This window comes from Polyodon spathula, chromosome 8, assembly GCF_017654505.1.
Source record: "Polyodon spathula isolate WHYD16114869_AA chromosome 8, ASM1765450v1, whole genome shotgun sequence".
NCBI lineage: Eukaryota > Metazoa > Chordata > Actinopteri > Acipenseriformes > Polyodontidae > Polyodon > Polyodon spathula.
In genome coordinates this window covers 20,056,289-20,078,209 of record NC_054541.1, presented here as the reverse complement: position 1 = coordinate 20,078,209, position 21,921 = coordinate 20,056,289, and the positions used below count along the sequence as shown (strand labels likewise).

The window sequence follows — 21,921 nt, the reverse complement described above, 5'->3', positions numbered from 1 at the left end:
ACTCACTTCTAAATCTTTTGTAGTCATTTGTCTTTTGTATTAATCATTACAAAAGACTGCAAGAGATGAATCGAAATACACTTGGACATATTAACAGCAGGGGGAGAGAAGCTGCGGAAGGGACAAGCAGCATGGCGATTTTATCAGCAGACTCTTATTATTTCAACTTGTTCTATTCAGTCAGATGTTTTATACACACCACAGGCCTAGCAGGAGCTGTCTGGTTGAATGTCCTTACATGCGCCTCAGCAAGTGAAGCCACTTCTCATCCAATACCTATTCTCCTCTGCAGCACAGTGGAAAATTACAACCTGGCTGCAACTGTAAGCTGGGAACTCTCATTGCCAGTAGAAACATACTAAAAAATAGAAATGTTTTATAATAAACATTATTGTTTACTGGTTCTGAGAATGGTGAAAGGAACTGATCCCCCCCCCCCCCCCCCCCCCCAATAGGACTTCGGAGAATGAAGCTCTTATAGTCAAGAATCATTCTATCAGTTATTATTAGACTGAGATGCTGTAAGGATCACACATGAACCTTAAAGCCTCCTAGGTAGAAAAGTAGTAAATCACACAGGCAAACATTAAGGTATGTTATGGCATATTAAAAAACATGGCAGACCATAGTAAATGGCAAATGAATAGTATAACCAAAACATGGGGAGATTACTGTGCACATTTACTGTGGTAAACCTTTATAGGTAGTCCATAATTCAAGATATAGAAATACTAAAATGAACTAAACGTTTCGACTAGAAATCTTTCTCAGTGTTAATAGATTAGTCAACATACAGTACATGTTACACTGGTGTAAATAAAATAAGAAACCTTCTGGCCAACTGAAACATTCAGATGGAAAACCGTACTGTATATGCATTCCAAGACTTTTTGAGACATTTAATTTGTGTTTGAATTTTGAAACAGTGTCACAAGTTCCATTATATGAATCGTATGTATTGTAGCTTTTGCAGGTCTAGTCATAGCAATTTTACACCAGATAACGAGCTTTTGTAGAACCAGATTCACAGTTTAACACAATCTTTGCTAAAATTTAACATATAGTTTTTTTAATGATCTGTTTACCCTGACCCTTCCTCCAGTCTGTCTGTCTCTCTGCCCACGATGTTATGCTCTGCTGGGCAGGTGAGATCACACTCTGTGTGCTCCGCCAGGGGAGGGGCTCGGAACACGCTGGTCCTTCACTCTTAAAGGTGTTAACAATAAAATATGAGGAATAGAAATGTATTTGAAGGAATGGCAATACTGGAAACTGTTTCCAGTGTGTTCTGTCCTGTTTCTCAGTCCACAGGGCACAGCACAGGGAGGGATTTATTATCAGCATGACATCACTGAAGACTGTGTCTTCAGGGATCTCCATGCTGTTCTGATGCTGATAAAGTGAACCTAGCCCACATTTCTTTGTCTGTTAGGTGTGGATGGATGCAGGGACCCAGATTTTCTTCTCTTTTGCTATTTGCCTGGGATGCCTGACAGCTCTTGGTAGCTACAACAAGTACAACAACAACTGCTACAGGTAGGTCACCATTTTCTGAGGTAGGTCACCAGAACGGCATGACAGGATTGCTTTGTGGTAACGTCAGGCCAGATGCAGGAACAAAAACAAAGACACAAAGAAAGGTAAACAAAAAAAACCCAGGTCAGGCTGGGCAGTCACCTTCACTGATCCTATACGTTTTGGTTTCGTTTTAATCTGTTGCTCTCCCGTACTCCTCAGTACACCCATCTGGAGTGCAGAGAGCTGCAGGTTTATATGCAGGTGACCATCTCCCGATTTAGCAACAAATTAATCACTTAATTCAGGAGATGGCCACCTTATACACAAGGTTTTTAATTATTCCTGGCAGAGGACGAGCTGCTGAGCTTGCCTCTGCCAGAACACACCCAAACAAAAACAATAACAAAACAATGACAAACAAATAATAAAATCATAATAATACTACAAAACAAATACAAAATAGTAAATCGCAAAGGGGCAGAGGGGTACCCTGTTCTAAAATAAATAAATACATTTTACAGCAGGGCTTTGCCCTGCCCCCTTTTATGTACAGGTCTCCTGCTTCTCTACCTCTGGTGGTGGAGACAGAGGCAGCTCAAGTTTCTGTGTTCCTGACGGTGAAGGCGGCAGGAGCACCTCCCCTTTTGGTTGCAAAGGTGGTAAGGGCTCCTCCCCTTCTGCCTGCGAAGGCAGCAGTGGCTCCTCCCCTTCTGGATGCAGTGGGGGAACCAGCAGGCATGCTCTCTCTGCTGGTAGAGATTGGGCACAGCAGGTCTTGTTCTACTGTGGGTGGTGGAGACGGAACCAGCAGGCACTCTCCCACTGCTGGTGAAGGTGGGAGCGGCAAGCAGTCCTCCCACGGCAGAGGAGGCGGAAACAGCAGGTATTCTCCCTCTGCTGTTGGAGGTGGGAGTGACAAGCAGTCCTCCCACAGTGGTGGAGGTGGAAACATCAGGTATTCCTCCTCTGCTGGTGGAGACGTGGGCTGTTGTCGTTCGGCCTCCCCCCTTTTGGGCTCCTCCGTCTTGGTCTGTGGACGTTCAGCCTCCCCCCTCTTGGGCTGTGGACTCACCGACTCCTCCCCCTTTGGATCCATGTCTCCTCTCCAGCAGCTGTAGTACCACTCTTCTTCGGGGAGGGGGCAGTTAACTGGGAAATGCCCCCACTCCTCACAGATGCAGCAACAGTAGGTCTCGCCTGTGCTGTGGAGGAGAACTTCCCAGCTGATCTCCTCCTATATGTTTTGGTTTAGTTTTAATCTCTTCTCGCTCTCCTGTACTCTCCTCTGTACACCCATCTGGAGTGCAGAGAGCTGCAGGTTTATATTGAGGTGACCATCTCCCGATTTATCAACAAATTAATCACTTAATTCGGGAGATAGCCACCTTCTGCACAAGTTTTTAATTATTCCTGGCAGAGGACGAGCTGCTGAGCTTGCCTCTGCCAGAACACACCCAAAAAATAGGATCACATTATGAAAGAAAATTAAAATGTTGATCACTGTATGAGTCATTTCTTTGAAGCTGTAAAACTCTATATCTGTATCTGTATCACACATTATATATGATATATTACATATGAGAGCAGCTCAAAAACAACTCACAACGGTTCGGTTCTCCTTTAGATTTACCTCAGTCCATCATGGTGGTGCCTTATTACCGTTGAGCCTATAGCCAAACACAGACGTTCATGAAAAACAGGACAGACAGGACAAAGATATTACTAAACCTGTGGGGAAACCAGGATGTGCTCCCTAAAAAGTGGAGTGGCCTGGGAAAATTGGGATGGTTGGTAGCTTTACCCGTATATGTATATGTGTGTGTATATATACCGTATTACTTCAATTTGGCGCAGCTCGCATTGACACCAGAGTCATATATCAGCTTTATAGTAGAGGCCGTCCTCGAATAAATGCCACTATCAATAAAGAAACATTAAGGTATTTTTTTCTCATCCTACAAAAAAAAAACCAAAAAACACTCACTCTAGCACGTAAATTACAAACTAGTGTACACACACACAGTAAGAACATTTTATTTTAGGGTAGTACAGTTCTGAAAGAAAATGCAAGATAAACTACGTACAGAACAGCAGTCCTTTAGAAGTTCTTATAGGTGGTTTTGTTGTTTTGTTTTTAGTTCAATTGTAATTCCTGTACAAATAAAAACAATGTACAAATAAAAAATAATAACCGAGTAGGATATATTGTAGTTTTTACAGAAATCAGGCTGATATTCTGAGGTCATTTTTGGTGCAGAAAAACATCTACGTCACACTCTTGGGCACAACTGCCCACCAATGGGCCACTGGCAGCAGCGGAAAGGAATATCCACTAGAAACTGTCCTCAGGGTATCAGATCATTCTAGGGCATTTACCAAGATTGACATATCATATGTGTCATTAAGTTTTAATTAAGTACCCAGTCCCGGTAGAGATGTGCTGCATTGACCACGCAAATACCACCATGTGACTGAAAAAAAAGTGTGCGCTAGCTCATAGAATTCACTTGGAAAGTATTTCCATTGAATTTATGGTACAGGATAAATTTTTATCCCCCCGATTGAAAGTATTTTTTTTTTTGTTCGCTCACATGAATTAACCAAATTATGCCTGTTTCCATCACAGTTTTTTTTTTTTTTTAATATATACGCATGAGTTTTAGTGCATAAAAAAAGCTAGCTATTGACAAGCATAGCTAGTGACAAGCAAGGGAAAGCGACCAGCGGCTCCACCAAATCCCGCCACTGACCTCCACTATATATAGACTGTAAAACCATGTTTGTTTGGATATTCAGATATTTGTCCTAGCACTAAAATGCAGCCATCCAACTCAGAGGCACCATTATAATATACCACTTATCTGGTGTGTAAAAGGCACTTGGCTTTCAGGTGTGGTATAGTACACCAGACTGCACACCCTGTCATGTGTTGTATGGTTCGGTGGCCACCTGTAGTCAAGTTGAGAGTGTATTTCTTGTGCACTCACTTCGTTAGGTCTGCTGTACAAAGCATGGAAAAGAAAGTACTCTCAACCTGAGTAGAGGTAGCCACTGAACATGTATAAACATACTATAAACCGTTGGATCTAAATAAATAAAAAAACAGACAAAAACCTGCTATTAACAAACTTCATCTGTTTTTATAGAACCTGCTGTGGTTCAAATGTTTACAATGCTTCGTCATTGACATTCTGAGTGCAATATTATCAGTGTAGTTGCTGCTGATAGGTTCCAACATGGACATGGCATTCAGGATTGCTAACATAAAACTGCTGTCTAACCAAAAGGTGTCTCTCTTCATTTAGGGACTGCCTGTGTCTGTGTTTCCTGAACAGTGGGACAAGCTTTATGGCTGGCTTTGCCATCTTCTCCATCCTGGGATTTATGGCTTATGAACAGCAAGTGCCCATTTCAGAAGTTGCAGAGTCTGGTAAGCGCTTGCAGTCAGCGTTGAACAAAAGAGACTTCTCAGGCTCAGAGTTTAAAGAAACAGGAGGTTATGCGGCTGTCACTCATGTGAAACCACCACAGGAAAACTATAGTAATGCGAAAAGAAACTTTCAAAATGCAAATGTTTTTACAGTGAGTCTTTCTCAATGTCTTCAGACTAGATTCTTAAAGCACCAAAGATTCTCCAAATCTTTATGAACATTATTTTTGTCTGAAAGGAAAAAACAACTTCAGACTGTCACAAGCCCTTAAATTAAATGTTTGTTTTTTTAGTTTATGTGCTGGTAAAACTGTGCTAGTTTTGGTTAATAGCTTTGAGCATTTAGGCCAATGAAAAGACTTACAGTAGAAACATTTATTTTGAATTGTATAGGTTTCTTTCAGTTCTGCTACACATAGCACCATTAATTGTTTTATAGTTACGGATGAAACACTGAATACATATATACAGTACAGTATGTTACAACATCGCGGTGAAGTTTTCTTGCCTCCTGCAGAGTTAGCCACATTGGGTTCATGTGTTTTGTTCTGGTTTGCTCTACGCTGTACCTGCTTTCTCTTTCTCTGTGGCTGCAGGTCCTGGGCTGGCGTTCATTGCGTACCCACGGGCTGTGTCCATGATGCCTTTCTCTTCACTGTGGGCCTGCTGCTTCTTCATCATGATCGTCCTTCTCGGACTCGATAGTCAGGTAGGGCCTCCACTTTCTCTATAGACACCCACCAAAATAAATATCAGGACACCTGATACTGAATTCTTTAGCCACAAATGAGTATAAAGGCTAGCCCTATTAAATGTTTGAAATGTAGTAAGTCGTTGTGGAAACAGGGTAGGTAAAGCACAGGAATTATATGCAGTCTAGCTCATGGCAACACATTGATCCAGTTATAACAATAAACTGTAGCTGCTACCTGGTCCTTTGTGAGAGCTAATGACAGCCTAAGTATCAGGCTGCAGGACTCTGTTTTTTGTTTTTAATTACATAGACTAATCACAAAATGTTTACCTTGTTTGGAACTGTTTTATAAAGGGTGTTTCAAAATATTCTCTTAGAGGGTTACAGAACCCCTGCAGTGTTTACAAGAAACACATGACCTTTGCTATTTCCTGTGTTGTCCATATTGCAGCAATTTTTCTCCACATATTTCTGATTTGTTTTGCTATTTTATTTTATTCACAAATCACAGGTAAGTCAACAAGGGAATTGCTTTTTTTCTACTTTTCCTCTGAGAGTTTGCCGGGAGAAAGATCATTGTTCTTCTAAGCATCACAGTATTTCCAGTTCACGGTCTCTTCAACAGCATTGTGTGACCTGAATACACTGCAGGAGGGAGCGTGATCTGGATACACTGCAGGAGAGGGAGTGTGATGTGGATACACTGCAGAAGAGGGAGTGTGATCTGGATACACTGCAAGAGAGGGAGTGTGATCTGGATACACTGCAGGAGAGGGAGTGTGATCTGGATACACTGCAGGAGAGGGAGTGTGATCTGGATACACTGTGATCCTTGCGAGACATTATTTTCCTTGCGAACGTTGCAAGCAAATGTTGGGAAATGTATTGCCAGTTGCTGTATGACCAATGATTAAGGTTGTATTCATGGTTATCACGGATTTCACAATTTCTGTGAAATGCACTTATTACTGTACAATATGTGAAAATTTCAATTTCTGAAAGAAGTGTAAATACATATTTTTTAGCCCTTCGAAATAAATACAGCAAACATTTGCTTTACCGATGCACTACCTGTCACAGTTTCAAACCTGACTGAAACACCTTAATCCAAATTATTTAGCACCATGCTTATACATTAACAAAAGATGGAACAATCGTTAAATATTGGGGGGGGGGGGGAGCTCACCACTACCACCCCCGTGCTGACTTGGGAGCAGCGAAGACGAGCACACGCTGTCCTCCAAAGCGTGTGCCGCCAGCCGACTGCTTTTATTTCACACTGCAGAGCTACAGAGCTGCAGTGTCGGAGGACAACTCAGCTCTGGGCAGCTTACAGGCAAGCCCGCAGGTGCCTGCCCAGTGTACAGTGGTCGCTGGTGCGCAGTGAGCAGACCTATCCATCCTTCCCCCCAGGCCACGCTCGGCCAATTGTGCTCCACCCCCTGGGAGCTCCTGCCCTCGGTCGGCAAACAAATATCCTGGACTCGAACCGGCGATGTCCAGACCATAGGGTGCATCCTGCACTCTACACTTGTGCTTTTACTGGATATGCCACTTGAGAGCCCCCTACAATATGTAGTAATCAAAGGAAGCTATTGTGAATTCAGGATTCACGTTTGACTAAACATGGGCTGTGAATATATTGTACTGTCAGAGAAATATTGTAGGTTGGTGAATTATTTGTAAATAGCAATTAAACAGAAACATGATACAATAAGATGTTCTTTAACTTCTTTGTAACATCCAGTTGCAGATTGAATTGTAGTTTTACAAACAGGTTTTGAAGGTGGAAACATGGCACTATATCTGTTGGATATAAATATATATAATAACTGTATGTATTTTATTATCCAGTCATTATTTCTGTTACTTCCACAAAGTGTATTATTGAAAGCAGCTGTGTGCCCTTCCACCCCTCTCTGTCTCCCCTCACAGTTTGTGTGTGTGGAGAGCCTGGTGACAGCACTGGTCGACATGTTTCCCTCTGTGTTCCGCCGCAAAAACAGAAGGGAGCTTCTGATCCTCGGCATCTGCGTCATCTCCTATTTCATGGGACTTATCATGATCACGGAGGTAGGCAAACCCAACTTCATCATCAGAGATCCTGATCTTGTCACATGTCAGGGGTTATAAAGCAGAATTAGGCATAGGCGCCCTGTTTGTAATGGTGGTTTCCAGGGGCAGGGGGCAGGTGGCAAATTCCCCTATATTTGGGGTTAGGAGAAAAAAAGTCTCTTAAAAATCCTTGTTTTTAAACAACAAAATACTGTTTATCATTATGTAAAGTAGTCGTCGCTGTGTACTTACAGTATCTCATTTGTGTGTCTACAGTATAGGTTGCTTGTCTATGACAAATTGTTTGTCCTGTACAATTGTATATATAGAGGATAACGACGAAGCCCCATTGAATACGGGTAATGTCAAATTTAAGCTTGAGTGGGTTATTTGATCCTTCTGCACTTTGTTGTGTACCACAAGACTAATAATAATAATAATAATAATAATAATAATAATAATAATAATAATAATTCTTATTATTATGATTACAATAATATTAAAAAATGATTTAATTATATTCTATTTTCATACAGTTTAGAATATTAAAACAAAAACATATGCTCTGCTTCTTATGCGAGGCCCCGAATGGTTTCCAGGTAGACTGGTAAAGTTCTCTGTTACTGCTCTGGCTGCTGGCTGTGAACACACAAACACGGTCTGTTTAAATTAAACTGGCTTTCACTTCTGAAAGCTACAACTTGCTCACAGTCTGATCAAGTATAAACAATAACTTTTTAAAGTAGCAGCATAGACAGAATAACTGAAAATGCAATAATAAGGTACACATTAATGAATCTCAATTACCGTAAATAAAACATAATACAATCAATAAATAATGATTCACTGCATATACACTGAAGTGAGACTTTCAGTCATGTTTTGTAACTTGTATTATAAATGAAATTGCTTTCCAAACAATAAGGATATTTGAAAAAACATTTTATAAACACTATCTTTTCATACCCTATTGTTATTGCGTATGTCACATGGACAGGGTGTGGTGCATACAGCTGGACATCTACACTAAACTAAGCCAGCAAACCAGGAGAAAATGAAAACAGCAAAATTGGTGCAAATTAGGCATTTAAATTTTTTTTTTAATTTTTTTTTTTTATTATTGTTTGCCAGAATCAGTTATTTTCAGTATTAAAAATAACACCACTGAAATGCATCAATTTTCAGCTTCTATAATAAATTGCATGTTTCCCTAATACACACAGCTATGGGTAAAAGTTTTGCATCACCTAGAATTTTACAATCGAGACATTATTTTGATCTTTTATTTAACATAATGTAATCAAAGAAACTACAAAATGATATTGCAAAAGTCTACTGGAAGCCAAATAATAGTAGTACAATATCTCATGCTAAATTTTTGTTAAGTATATGGAAAACTACAAAGTGGTGTAGTCAATATGTTAACGTAACATTATTCAGCAGGTTTCATTCAATTTAGTTAATTCTGTAGGCTGATGCAAAGCTTTTGGCCATAGCTGTATATAAAGGTTAACTTACAGTGTTGAAGTGAGGATGTCCACGTTTAGGATTTGAATTCAGATTCAGATTCAGATTACTGCCCGTGTCCCTATCACATTATAGAGTTGTTGTTTTTTTTCAGCCCAGCCCAGTCACAAGTCACTCTAACAAGTGTATTCTAATACATAGGTCCACAAAAAATGATGCTTGGTCAGTAGCAATGTCTTTACACACTGCCAGTCTCCTGAAAGCCAGTTTCTTTATGTAGAAGAGAGTAAGGCAGGATTAACATTATTTAAAATATAATGCCAAAACCCATGTTCATCAGTTTTAAAAAATTAAATAAATAAAATTGCATTTTCTAAAAACGTCACGCTCTAAACATTTATATTAGTCAATTTAATTATAAATTAATGTTTAAACAAAGATTAGAAGTAATTACTAATTAGTGCATAGACAACTTACTGCTTAGTAAAAGAACAAAAACATTTCGGCACTGTTCAGTTTGCAAAATGAAGTCGTTAAGGAGATTTTGTCTAGTTCTTCGGTAAGGCTCTTTTGAACGTGCAGAACTGACAAAGTCATTCAATTGTTCTTGGCTCATACATAGTGGTTCGCAACATAATATTGAATATAGAAATGACAAAAGAAAGTCGACCCTGACACAATCTGACCCTTTCTGGTTTCACCACTTTGGCCCTGAATGTTAACGTTTTTCTGAGCAGCTGGGAGGGCTTTTGTGCCAGTGTTAACTTTCTTACTGTTTTTTGTTTTTCAATCAAAACAATTCCAAGAAGGATGAGAACAGTACCAAAATCCCAATTCCGACAGTGTGAAGAAATGTCATGCAAATTAAGTGGTACCTAATTAACATACCCTCCATGCAAATATCAAAAGGGTTGACATGGTCGGATTGATTCTTTTCCATCAAAGTGTTCTAATGGTGATGGGAAAATAAAAAGGGTCTGATGTGGTATACTAATGATGCTGGAGCCCAATGTGTTGCTAAGGATTGCTGCAATTTTAGAGAATTATTTAATAAAGAGGTCGCAAAAATATGTTTGCTTACCACATACACCATAACAGTAAACTAAGTTCAAATATATTTGTCATTGCTGGTTTTCCTGGGATCGTGGGAGCAGTTGATTGTACACATTTGGCCCTGCGTTTTCCTGTTAGGAATACATTCGATTTTCACAGTAGAAAGAGATTCCACTCCATGAGCATGCAGGTATTGTGCAATACACCTGCCACATTTTGCATTTGCCTGCCAAATTCCCTGGATCGAGCCATGACACCTTCATTTTGAAAATGTCAGTGGTTGGCTCATAGGTGGTAGTGCATAGTTTAAAGCCCTGGTTAATGATGTTTTGTGCTTTAAACTTCTTCTACTGGAAGTTCCAGCTCAGCGTCTGTAAACCGGGGAGATTTGACGCTCTCTGACACATGTCTCTCTTGTTTTTCTCCACCTTTACTGGCTTTCAATCCCACCTGTTCATTGATTGATATCTTGAAACGATGTAAAAACTGTAATTTGCGTCCTTAACATATAGGTTTCTCATTTAGTTATTTTATGGGACTTTATGTAAATTGCACCCATTCCACCTGTCAGAAAGCATCTTTTTTTGATGTAAACAACGTTCATGATAAGCCAGTGAGCTTCAGACTGTAGGAAGACACTTGGTATTCAGGGCCTTTGTGCGAGAGCCAGCAGTCTGTGAGATATGGAAGGATTGCATGAATGACTAGGGCTCAGAACTTTCACTTTAACGAAAGAGAAATAACACTGATTTCTCTGTTGCACTAATTCAATAGGTTTGCTGTTTGTCATGTATTTGCCATTATGAGGTGGAATTTTATAAATATATTGTGTATATTCCCCATCAAAAGGTACGTAAAATGATTATACAGGGTAATTAGAAAGTAAGTTTACCACATCAATGATATGGAGCGTTGCTGTGGTAAACTTACTTTCTAATTACCCTGTATGTAAACTCAAACATTGTTGGTGCTCAGCTGGCTTTCCGGAAGACGGTTATCTCTTTGTAAAATCACTAAGTACATTAAATATTTTAATACACTGGAAAAGGGTTGTAAAAGGGTTGGTTTTCTAGTTTTAGGGCATGATTATTAGAATGCACCATTGTTTAGATAATAAATTTAAACTATCATCCATAACTGTTCAACACACTATAGTGCTACATTTATAAATACTAAAAGAAACTTCATAAATTCAATGACACACATTTCTACTAGAAATCTTTCTTAATGTCTTCAAAGAAAAAAACAAAAAACAGTCATGGTGTACTGGTAAAACTGCCAAATTACCATGGTACACTTTTATAAAGGGTTTATTAAACCTCAGTCTTTTGAAAGGAAAGCTTGATAGATGGATTTCATAGGCTTTTCTAAAATGGGATTCGATGGTCTGGAGACGCCATGATCAAGCTGTAAGTTTTATTTTGAAAGCTAGTGTCACTCATTGTGTATTTATATTTGTTCTGTTGTACCCCTCATTGCTGTTTATTGTGCTGGCAACCTGGTGGAACACAGCACTGGACGTTTACGGTTTTAATATCAGTAACAAACAATAACACTTCATCGCTCTGCATTTTATACAAAAATGGCAGTCATGTACAGCAAAATGTATTATTATTATTATTATTATTATTATTATTATTATTATTATTATTATTATTATTATTTTTATTATTATTTCAGTAGTTCAATATTCCAGTTACATTGTTAATATTCTGCCTGCCTGTGTGTCTGTGTTTCAGGGTGGAATGTACGTTTTCCAGCTCTTTGATTACTATGCTGCCAGTGGGATGTGTCTCCTGTTTGTGGCTATTTTCGAAACAGTTTGCATAGCTTGGGTTTATGGTGAGTATTATTGTATCTTATGTGCGGGAATTTAACAGACAGTACAGTGGGGCACTGTTAAAGCTACAGGGCCACCCAATCTCAATTTTACACTTAAATATGATTTCTCAAGAGTGATTAATACAGAACGGGTATCTGTCTATGCTGGAAATTGGTTTCCTAATTGTCCCCCTCCATACCAGCCCTATTGTCCATCCTCTGTACATCAATATGATGTGTTATAACCACACACACTGATACAAGCCTGGAAATAAGGGTATTTGAGTGCTTCATATACACATCTCTAAATATCACTTGATTGTTCTGATAAAAGTTAACCAAAGTAACGCATAGTAAACTAATAAAGCATAGTAAAAGCATGGTAAAGAATAGATAAGCACTGTACAGACCAGATAGAGGTAAAGTATATTTAAAAGAAAATGTGGTAAATGCATAGAATAACCTTGGGAAAAGCATATAAACATTATAATGTCTTTCATTATAATCAGTGCAAAAAATCAATATGTTTTGGTCTGGCTTGGTAGTCAATGATTAAATAGAAATTTGAGTTTAGCATTTTATAATGCTTCTAAAGGTATGCTGTCAAGGCTTGAGAATCTGTATTCACAACTATGTCCCTCTATTCTTGTATTCAACATTCTTTGGCTCTTTGCTTGTTTTTTATATAGTGTACAATGCTTTGGATTAATAAATGTAATTACTGCTTCCTGCAGCCTGTAGGGCATATGGTTTGATTCTAGACAGACCAGGATCCAGGAAATAGCAACACTTGTATATTGCAGGATTGTAATGGAAATATCTGCAAATTCTGAATTAAAGTATGAAAAACAAGCAAAGAACAACAAAATGCAAGAAAACAGAACAGTAATTAAGTGCTAATAAAAGGTGCGGAAATTGATTTTAAAATCATGATTGACACTCCTAAATGTGTTGTTACTAACCAATCATTTCATGAAATCTTTCCTGTCCTGCACTTCTAGTCACTGTGTAGGAATCAAATGTGTTGTTTTGAAAGAAACACATATATGTATTTTTATTTTAAAACATCTAGTACTAAACTAGGTCAAAAAAAGTTATCAGTTTCCTTGCATTGCCTTTCAAGGAAGTCTGTTGCTACTTCACTTCCTCATCAGCGTCTTCCTTAGTCATTTAGCAGAGCAACTTACATAGACTAGGGGGGTGAACGATGCATCAAGAACTGCTGCTCCAGAGTCACTTACAATAGGACTTTATTTAAATAAATAAATACGGTTTTATTTATCATCTGAAGGATGTTAAGTGACTTGCACAGGGTCACACAGAATGAGTCAGTGGTTGATATCATGTTTTGAAATGAAAATACATGTTTGCTAAAACATTTAAAAAGTTCCCTGAAATAGAAGTGTAACCATTACCTAATAGTTTATTGGTTAAATGCCATACTTAAAAGGGAACTGCACATTTTGAGACCTATATAATGAATGGGGAATATGAATAAAATGATTATGTTACCTACAGTCACTTTAAGTAAAGTACACACTACAGTTGACATGCCCCTGCTTCTATTTAGAATATGCTACTATAGTGGGTCTAGAAATATTGATGTCACTTACATAAGCATGTTGCAAATTGGTCTGTTTACTGTTCTTATACCCAGAAATGGGACATGACAAGCATTATGTATAGGACAATGAATCAGCTTTCCTCAAGGTTATCTGAGGGTATCTTGGCAAATGGTTTAATTGTCCTTGGCCCATCAGATTAAAATGTTGTGAATACCGTTAGCTACAGTACAGTACAGTACAGCACACTACCATGGGTGAACTTACTATATGTAGTTAAAGATAATTGGTTAACTAATAGTAAAATTACATTTCACTCATTTTAACCACTTAACTTGGTATCATTGTATAAAAAGTGATGTTTTTGAACAATGTTGCTCTCCTTATCCAACCACAAAATGAATAGGAATCTGGGACATTGTTTTACTCTTCCATGTGCAAGACTGTGATGTTTAAAAAAAATTGAACAGGATTTTTAAAAAAAGAAAAAAAAAGAAATGGACACTACCTCTTTCAGAATTTAGAAAGCACACAAAGCAATTTTAGCTGACAAAATGATTCCATCTTACCCATTTTGCCTTTCCGTTCACTAAATAGGTCTCAAGTGCAGTTTTAAAAAAAAATACATCATAGCAAACATTTAATTTTAAAATAGACGTCTGGTACTACGCTAGATTAACAAAAAAGTCTGCTTACCTTGCCTTCCATGAAGTCTGTTACAGTTTTACTTATTTAGTCCTTTCACCACAGCAGTGTCTTCTGGATCATGTTCCTGGCTGAAAGCACGTCAATATGGGAAGCAGCTGTTTGATTATTGACAGGAAAGAAGCTGGTGAAGTGGTCGGGACTATTTCACTGTCCTAGCGAATTGACTCGAAGTGAAAAACAGTCTAAAAGCATGGCTGCAAGCAGAGCTTTCTTTCATCTGGAGTAGTACCAGATACCATGTTTTAAAATGAAAATACAAGTTAGCTGCAATTACTTTAAGAAGAGATTGAATGAAATCCCCTTGCATAAAAGTTGTTTATTTCAATTTTTTGATCGGAGAAAATGACACTTTCTTCCTCTATGTGTAATGCGCAAAAAACAAACAAAGTGAAGACAAATCTAAAAAATGCCTGGAATGCCCTCAGCCATAATGTTTCCTGATCTTAGCTGATTCTTTTAAGGTTTTTGTGGTATCTTTAATAAGTGGTTCATAGAATCTGTTATTCAGCTTGGAGAATCCGCTATGAATGAATGGCAATGAATGAATGCATGATGATTGCAATTGCAGATGATTTATGAACTGTGAACCAATGACTGGAGGGCACTCAGGGCCCGAGTAAAAGATAAATTTGGCCGGAGATCTTGTTTGTGGGTGGCTGACGGCTACCTACATGAGGCCGGCTGGAAAAACATGAACGGCCGCCAAACCATGAATGAATAATAATAAATAATTAACACGCTCCACAGTGGTGCCCTGCCACCTATCCCCCAATTTAATGAAAATCAGCAGATGAGACACGGCCCGTCTCCCAGAGCATGACTGCGCCGGGGGAGAGAGCCCAGCCTCTCCAACCCGACCACTCACCCGCAGAACTAAATACTAACCGAGAGCCCAACCGCTCCAACCCGACCACTCACCCGCAGAACTAAATACGAACTGAGAGCCCAGCCGCTCCAACCCGACCACTCACCCGCAGAACTAAATACTAACCGAGAGCCCAACCGCTCCAACCTGACCACGCACCCGCAGAACTAAATACGAACTGAGAGCCCAGCCGCTCCAACCCGACCACTCACCCGCAGAACTAAATACTAACCGAGAGCCCAACCGCTCCAACCCGACCACGCACCCGCAGAACTAAATACTAACCGAGAGCCCAACCGCTCTAACTCGACCACTCACCCGCAGAACTAAATACTAACCGAGAGCCCAACCGCGCCAACCCGACCACTCACCCGCAGAATTAAATACTAACCACTCAGCACTCAAGTAAGGTAAAAAAAAACCCTACTCACATATTTTTTATTTTTTAGGGGGAAACCTCAGGGATTCCATTGCTGAGGGCAGTCCTTCTTTCAGGCTCTAAGCGGCCAACTCCTGTTTCGGCTTCCCAGCGTTTGACAAAAAGAAGAGACATGAAAGAATAACACACTGAGCTTTTATACGCTTGCTGATTACATATTGGTTAGGGGCGGATTCTCCTTGCAGAAAAGCAACCAAGTTTCACAAATGTGTATTTCTAAAACTGTTAATGGAAGAAATATGAATGACCAAGTGGAAGTTTTGTGTTCCAGAATGTTATCGACGGTCGATGATTTAAAATTAGCAAGCAGACAAGGAGGACCTGTTGAAAATGGCCACTAGAATGACTAACTTCAGGTCACTGATAAAGTGGTTATAGCTAACAAAGTAATGATGTGCACCTAGATTCATTATATCGGTCTTGAATGTAAATCTTTAAATGAAACACATCTGTATAAAACGTGTATATATATATATATATATATATATATATATATATATATATATATATATTATATATATATATATATATATATATATATGATATCTTGTTTTAAAGTGTTTGCCACAACATGTGTTTCTTTCAAAAGTAGACATTTGAGACACTGTAGCTAAATGGAAGTGTGAAACAGCTTTCATTATATGGACCGTTACAGTCCAGATTTTTCAAAAGAAGCAACAAAGTACTGGTGACAATGATTTCACCACATTTTTGCCTCTTAAGAATTGGGGCAGGCTAGGTTGTGCAAAACTCTGTATACTGTAGGCTCCATAGTTTGCTATTCTCATATTGACAAAGATTAAGGATTAATTGGCTACTAGGAATTTGAGGAATTGAAATGTACAAAATGCCTACACACAAAAACCCCAGAAAAATGTTCCTGTCACCAAGGATTTAGTTATTATCTGTATCCTAGGCTCACCGCTCACAACCCCCCACCCACCGACTCGGGGAACGGAGGCTGGAGCATGCGTCCTCCGAAACGTGCTTCTGTCAATCCGTCATTTTACATGGAACCACAGCGAGGCCACCAGATCTGTAGTGCCGGAGGACAACACAGATCTGGAAGCTCCACTGCAGAACCACAGGCACCCTATCGGCCACAAGGGTCGCTGCTCCACGGTGAGCCGTGGATTCCCCTGCCGACCTAAGTCCGCCCTACCCGGGCAGCGCTCGGCCAGTTGTGCAGTGCCACCTAGGAACTCCCGGTTACGGTCGGCTGTGACATAGCCTGGACTCTCGGGAGCCCCAGTGCTATACATGTTATGACAGAAAAAAATGCTCAGTGAAGTAACCGAAAACACTAATTTCATACAGTATATCAAAAACGAAAGCATAAAACTGAAAAATACCTAAAAATAAGCACAGAAAAATAAAATAAATAAAAACTGAAAAACAGAAGCACTAAATGTAATTAATGGTTCTTCCGGTAAAGTAAATGCAAGTTGTAATATAAATTTCTAGTACAGTGCATGTTTAGCAGTTCAGAAACATGTAGTTCAGATTATGAAGTTCATTAAGAGGCCACATTTTTCAGTTGATGTTTTAGTTGTGCAGAGATTTAGTAATGCCTGGTAGAAGTTCACTTTTTGCTGTCCATAATCCCTGTGTGTCTCTTGTAGGTGCTGATCGTTTCTATGACAACATTGAAGACATGATTGGTTACAGACCTGCACCTCTCATCAAGTACTGCTGGATGTTCTTCACTCCTGCTGTCTGTGCTGTACGTTTTTATTGTTTTGTTTTTTAGATGCATATTATATTCTCAGGCCACTATTATAAGTTCAAATTATTTTCTATCAAATGGCTCAATATGACAAATGTACAGTTTTGAAAAAAGCACATTATAGTAAACTTGTATTGTTATATGGTACTAGACTTGGTCAAAGAAATATATATTATAATTATAAGCCATGCATTCAGTTTGTGTTGCACTCACTTGGTTATTTCATCTGGAGGGTGAAATTGTCTCCACCCCTTCAATGGCTTCTTTCTGTCATTAATCAACCAGGTGCTAATTCTATAAACTGACATGCTTTCAGCCAGTAACATGACTGACCCAGAAGACACTGCTGAGTTGATGTGGCTCAGGAATTGGAAGTGTAAATAAATAACCTGAAACATAAGGCATAGAAACTGGATGCTTCCTTTAACCTAAAGTAATACCAGATGTCTAAAATGAAAATAGGTGTGCTATAACATGTTTTTCTTTCAGAGGCACATTTGAGACCTATTTTGCTTAATGGAAGTTCAAAACAGGATTTATGAAATTATTTTGTCAGCAACAATTACTTAAACCCATTTTAATTATGAAAAACAGCAAATCAATGAAACACACATTATACTGTATATAGTCCTAGTTTTGAATATGGTATTTATCTTCCTGATGTAGTTCTCTCCTGTACAATTCTCTCTTCACAGGGAACCTTTGCCTTCTCCCTCATCAAGTACACTCCGCTCAAGTACAACAAGACTTACGTGTACCCCTGGTGGGGTTATGCCCTGGGCTGGCTCCTTGCCCTCTCCTCCATGGTGTGCATCCCCCTCTGGATCATCTACAAGATCACTACCAGCAAGGGCACACTGAGAGAGGTGTGGATTGTCTTAAAACCATTACAAAAGTCACTCAAAGTTACAGTCACCCGCAATTGTGGCCTGTAGTAAGAATATTACTCCATCATATTGCCTTCCTTTTCATTTATCTTACAAGAAAGCAGACGGATATTTGACAGTCCAGTTTCGTTTGCAATCCCCCATAAGCAAATACAATATTATAAAAGGGGATCTTTTATTCAAATGTTGATTCACAAGATACAAGAGTTGATGGGGTTATAAGTGTTTGTTGGTTTCTTTCACTATAGTCTAGTAGTTTCAATCACAAAACATTGTTTAATCCACTGAAATTCACTTGTTATACCTATAAAAAAAAGTTTATTTCATATTTCCACAAACATTACAGTCCAGTATAACAGATATGTTCTTGCATTATTGCATCTTTAATATACATACTTATTTTAGCTTCTGCAAAGTTTTTTGTTTTATAAGGCACAAACCAGTGACATAATACTTTTACATACAACACCCATCTTCTGCCCCTATTCTCAAAGATGAGTTGTTGTCACGTACATAACTGTGTAATATGGTAATTACCTGCTCTTACATGGTGTCTGGTGGATGTGTGTTGCTTCATGGCAATGGCCTGTACCATTATGTTACCAAGTAAATACATCTAGTAAAAAATAACCTTTGTTGACAAAGCTCTTGCTATATTATTACAGTTACTATGCAAGCATATGAGCATTGGTAATTACTAAGTTACTAGAATGTTATTACATGGCTATTCATGCCATGTACTATTAAGTTTGCTTCCAAATGTATGAGTCAGACACATATATTCAGTTCCTACGGCGACAGCTTATTTCAGATTGAACTGTGTACAAACAATGTAAGTACTGTCTATTGTATAAGAATAAAGACACTACACACAACTTACATAAAAATTTAACTAGTAGCAGTTACATAGAATAGTTACTTCTCAGGCACAGTTTATACCAAAAGACATTATTTATACAGTTATACAGACATTTTTTTTATATATTTTGGTCAGACTCCAGCTCGAAATATTCTTTGAAGATCCAGCACTCCGAATCCACACGTACGCTCCTCTGATGTCGTTTCCCAGCAAGATAATATGAAAAGAGCATTCGTATAACATGATATCACATTGATTAGCTATAGTCCTTTTTTCAAATTTAACAAAAAGAAACTACGTTATTTTTTCACGTAAAATGTAATCCATTTTGTTACTTGTCTGAAAGGTTACCGAAAAATTTAATTGTATTGGAGTAATGCATTACATGTAATTCATGACTCCCCAGCATTGGCTGCTATTACCCAGCAGATACAGTATCATGACAGCACCACTGTAAGGCCACATTGTGTTAACAGCAGATATTGTGCATTTATCACAGCGTATCTGCCATCTGATAAGACCTTCTGAGGATCTACCCAAGACCAAGAAAGAGCAGAACCTCTTGGCCATCTTCGCTTCTGATAATGGCTTACAGCAGCAGGACGGGGAACCCAGGGAGGGCTATGTCTTGGTGACCGACAAGGAGACCAACTGTTAGAACCTCACAAGCTGCTAAGAATAGAACCCTTCTCGTTTTGAACAGGAACTGATCTATTCCACTTTACTTTATACCTCAGATGTGACATCAAAAAAGCAATTAAGAATCGTATTGCACCTGTGATACTGGATGTGTTTTTTTTTCCTGACACCTTAGTATTGATAAACAATGTGGATATGGCTGCCTGCTGTTTGTTTGTGTGTGTGTGTGTGTGTGTGTATATATATATATATGGATGACTTGTGGATGTGTGGATGACTTCTGTTTGCTCAGTGTGATTAGATTTTGATCCATCTTCTCAGAAGCTTGTTTAATGTCGTCAGGAGCCATTATTTGGATCTTTTACAGTGTTCATCAAATTAGTTTTCCAATTTTATTTAAAAAGAAAAAAAATAGGTTTTAAAGAAAGACTGTTGTATTCTTTCACATTTACTTGGACTGTCCTATAATTAATATAAAAAGGCCTGTGCTATCCCAAGTACTGCATATGTATGGTACAATCTAGTTCCAATATTAAAGCCTAAAAAAAAAAACAGGGGGCGTTACTTTATTTTTAGGTATTAATAAGTTATATTAGTACAATTTATACTTGTATATTACTACTGTTTATACCCTTTACAACTGCTGTATTGTAAAGCAGCGGTGCACAAACTTTCTTTATATGCCACCCCTCCTTACTTAGCATACATTCGAGCTGCTCTCCCAAACGTGCACGCATCACCACCTGTAAAGAACCACACATGGAAACTCCTGCAATGTTAACAAACACGTTCAAATTTTTAAAATTGTACTTTCAGATATAATTTATAAATGTTCAATATTCAATATTCAAATTCAATATTTAAAATCATTCTTTAGGTTTTTTATTTATTATATTTTTTTTTTCTTAAACTTAGCGAGTCAACATTTAGCTGACATGTTAAATCTGGGTTTCTAACAAATAGATCAGTGAATTTAATTATTTTTTTTTTTTTTTTTTACACGTGGCGAGTCAACATTTACCTAACAGATACATCTGAAAAAAACTGACAGCGCTGTCTCTGTCTCTTCTGCATAATGTGTTTAACATTTATGTATTAGCAAAATTCACAATGTTTTTGGGGGGTTTTTTGGGGTTAAAGCTAGGAAAAAATAGTCTATTTACATTTAAATCTGGGAAAAGCACTTAAAATATTATTTTATTTAATTTTTATTTTTAACACTTCGCGCCCCATACATGAAAGCCGCATTTCGGCTCTGTTCATTACAGTTTCACTGACACTCGCCACTTGAAACATAATTTCTCCGGTTCTACAAGCCCAACAGTGATCGTCAACGGCTAATTTGAAGTTGGACTAATTAGCTGTCACACGTTGCGCACCACTGTTGCAAAGAGTGGAATTCAGTGACTGCAGAGTGAAGTTAGACTACAGTTAAAATGTTTCCCTAGTGATCTAAAATTGCAGTTAAATAATTACGATGCACCATGGCTGCAGTCTAACTACACTATGATTTTTACTAATGAAAACTGCAGAAAGGCATCTAAATGAATAACACAACAGTGAAGGGTTAAAATATATCATTCTGTCATAGTCATCAAGAGGGAACAATCGCTATTAGAAAGGTTTTCTCATTTTCTTTAAAATAACACTTTAAAACCATTACAGATTTATCTTGAACCTGTAATGACTCATACCTTCCACTGAAAAAAGTTTAAGGAAAATAGTATCAAATAGGATCGCATACAAAATGAAAGAAAAAAAAACTAGTGTACCTGGACAGTGTCAGATATTGAATGGAGCAATATTACTGAACTGCCCATGCCTCAGTTTCTTGTTGAAAGATGCTAATTGGCAGTTATGGGTAAAGGACTGGTTGCTTTTGTAGTTGCAAAATATTGATTGGCTGATTTTGGTGGATAATAAAAGTAATTTGGACCAATTGTGGTTTTTTTTTTTTTTTTTTGTGCATTTGCTGTCCTATAGATGTGAACTTAGCTTTCATTAACGGTAATGCAGAATAAAACACCAGGTACTTCTGGGGATTGATTGTAAATTGGATTCACAGTTGATGGTGTGATGTGGCAGCAGGCATCTGGGTAGTTTAAAAAAAAAAGAAAAACTACAAAGAAAGTGATTTCTATAATTTCGAATTGTTCTATTGAAAGATTCAGCTTTATAGTAAAGCACCAAATGATTAC

The 21,921-nt window shown here is 38.2% G+C and overlaps 1 protein-coding gene across 4 annotated transcripts in view; it reads left to right on the top strand.

Annotated features, from left to right (window-relative positions):
- The window catches only part of LOC121319562 (sodium- and chloride-dependent GABA transporter 2-like), a 70,514-nt gene extending 50,008 nt beyond the window's left edge, over nt 1-20,506 (top strand). For all 4 annotated transcript variants that reach the window (XM_041257133.1, XM_041257132.1, XM_041257134.1 and 1 more), the window contains 8 exons: nt 1,433-1,536; nt 4,824-4,948; nt 5,545-5,657; nt 7,578-7,715; nt 11,957-12,059; nt 17,235-17,335; nt 18,034-18,204; nt 19,584-20,506. In XM_041257133.1, coding sequence (XP_041113067.1) covers nt 1,433-1,536; nt 4,824-4,948; nt 5,545-5,657; nt 7,578-7,715; nt 11,957-12,059; nt 17,235-17,335; nt 18,034-18,204; nt 19,584-19,742 — 1,014 coding nt within the window. In that variant the 3' untranslated portion in view covers nt 19,743-20,506. The remainder of the gene's footprint in view (nt 1-1,432; nt 1,537-4,823; nt 4,949-5,544; nt 5,658-7,577; nt 7,716-11,956; nt 12,060-17,234; nt 17,336-18,033; nt 18,205-19,583) is intronic.
- Nucleotides 20,507-21,921: the final 1,415 nt, after the last annotated feature.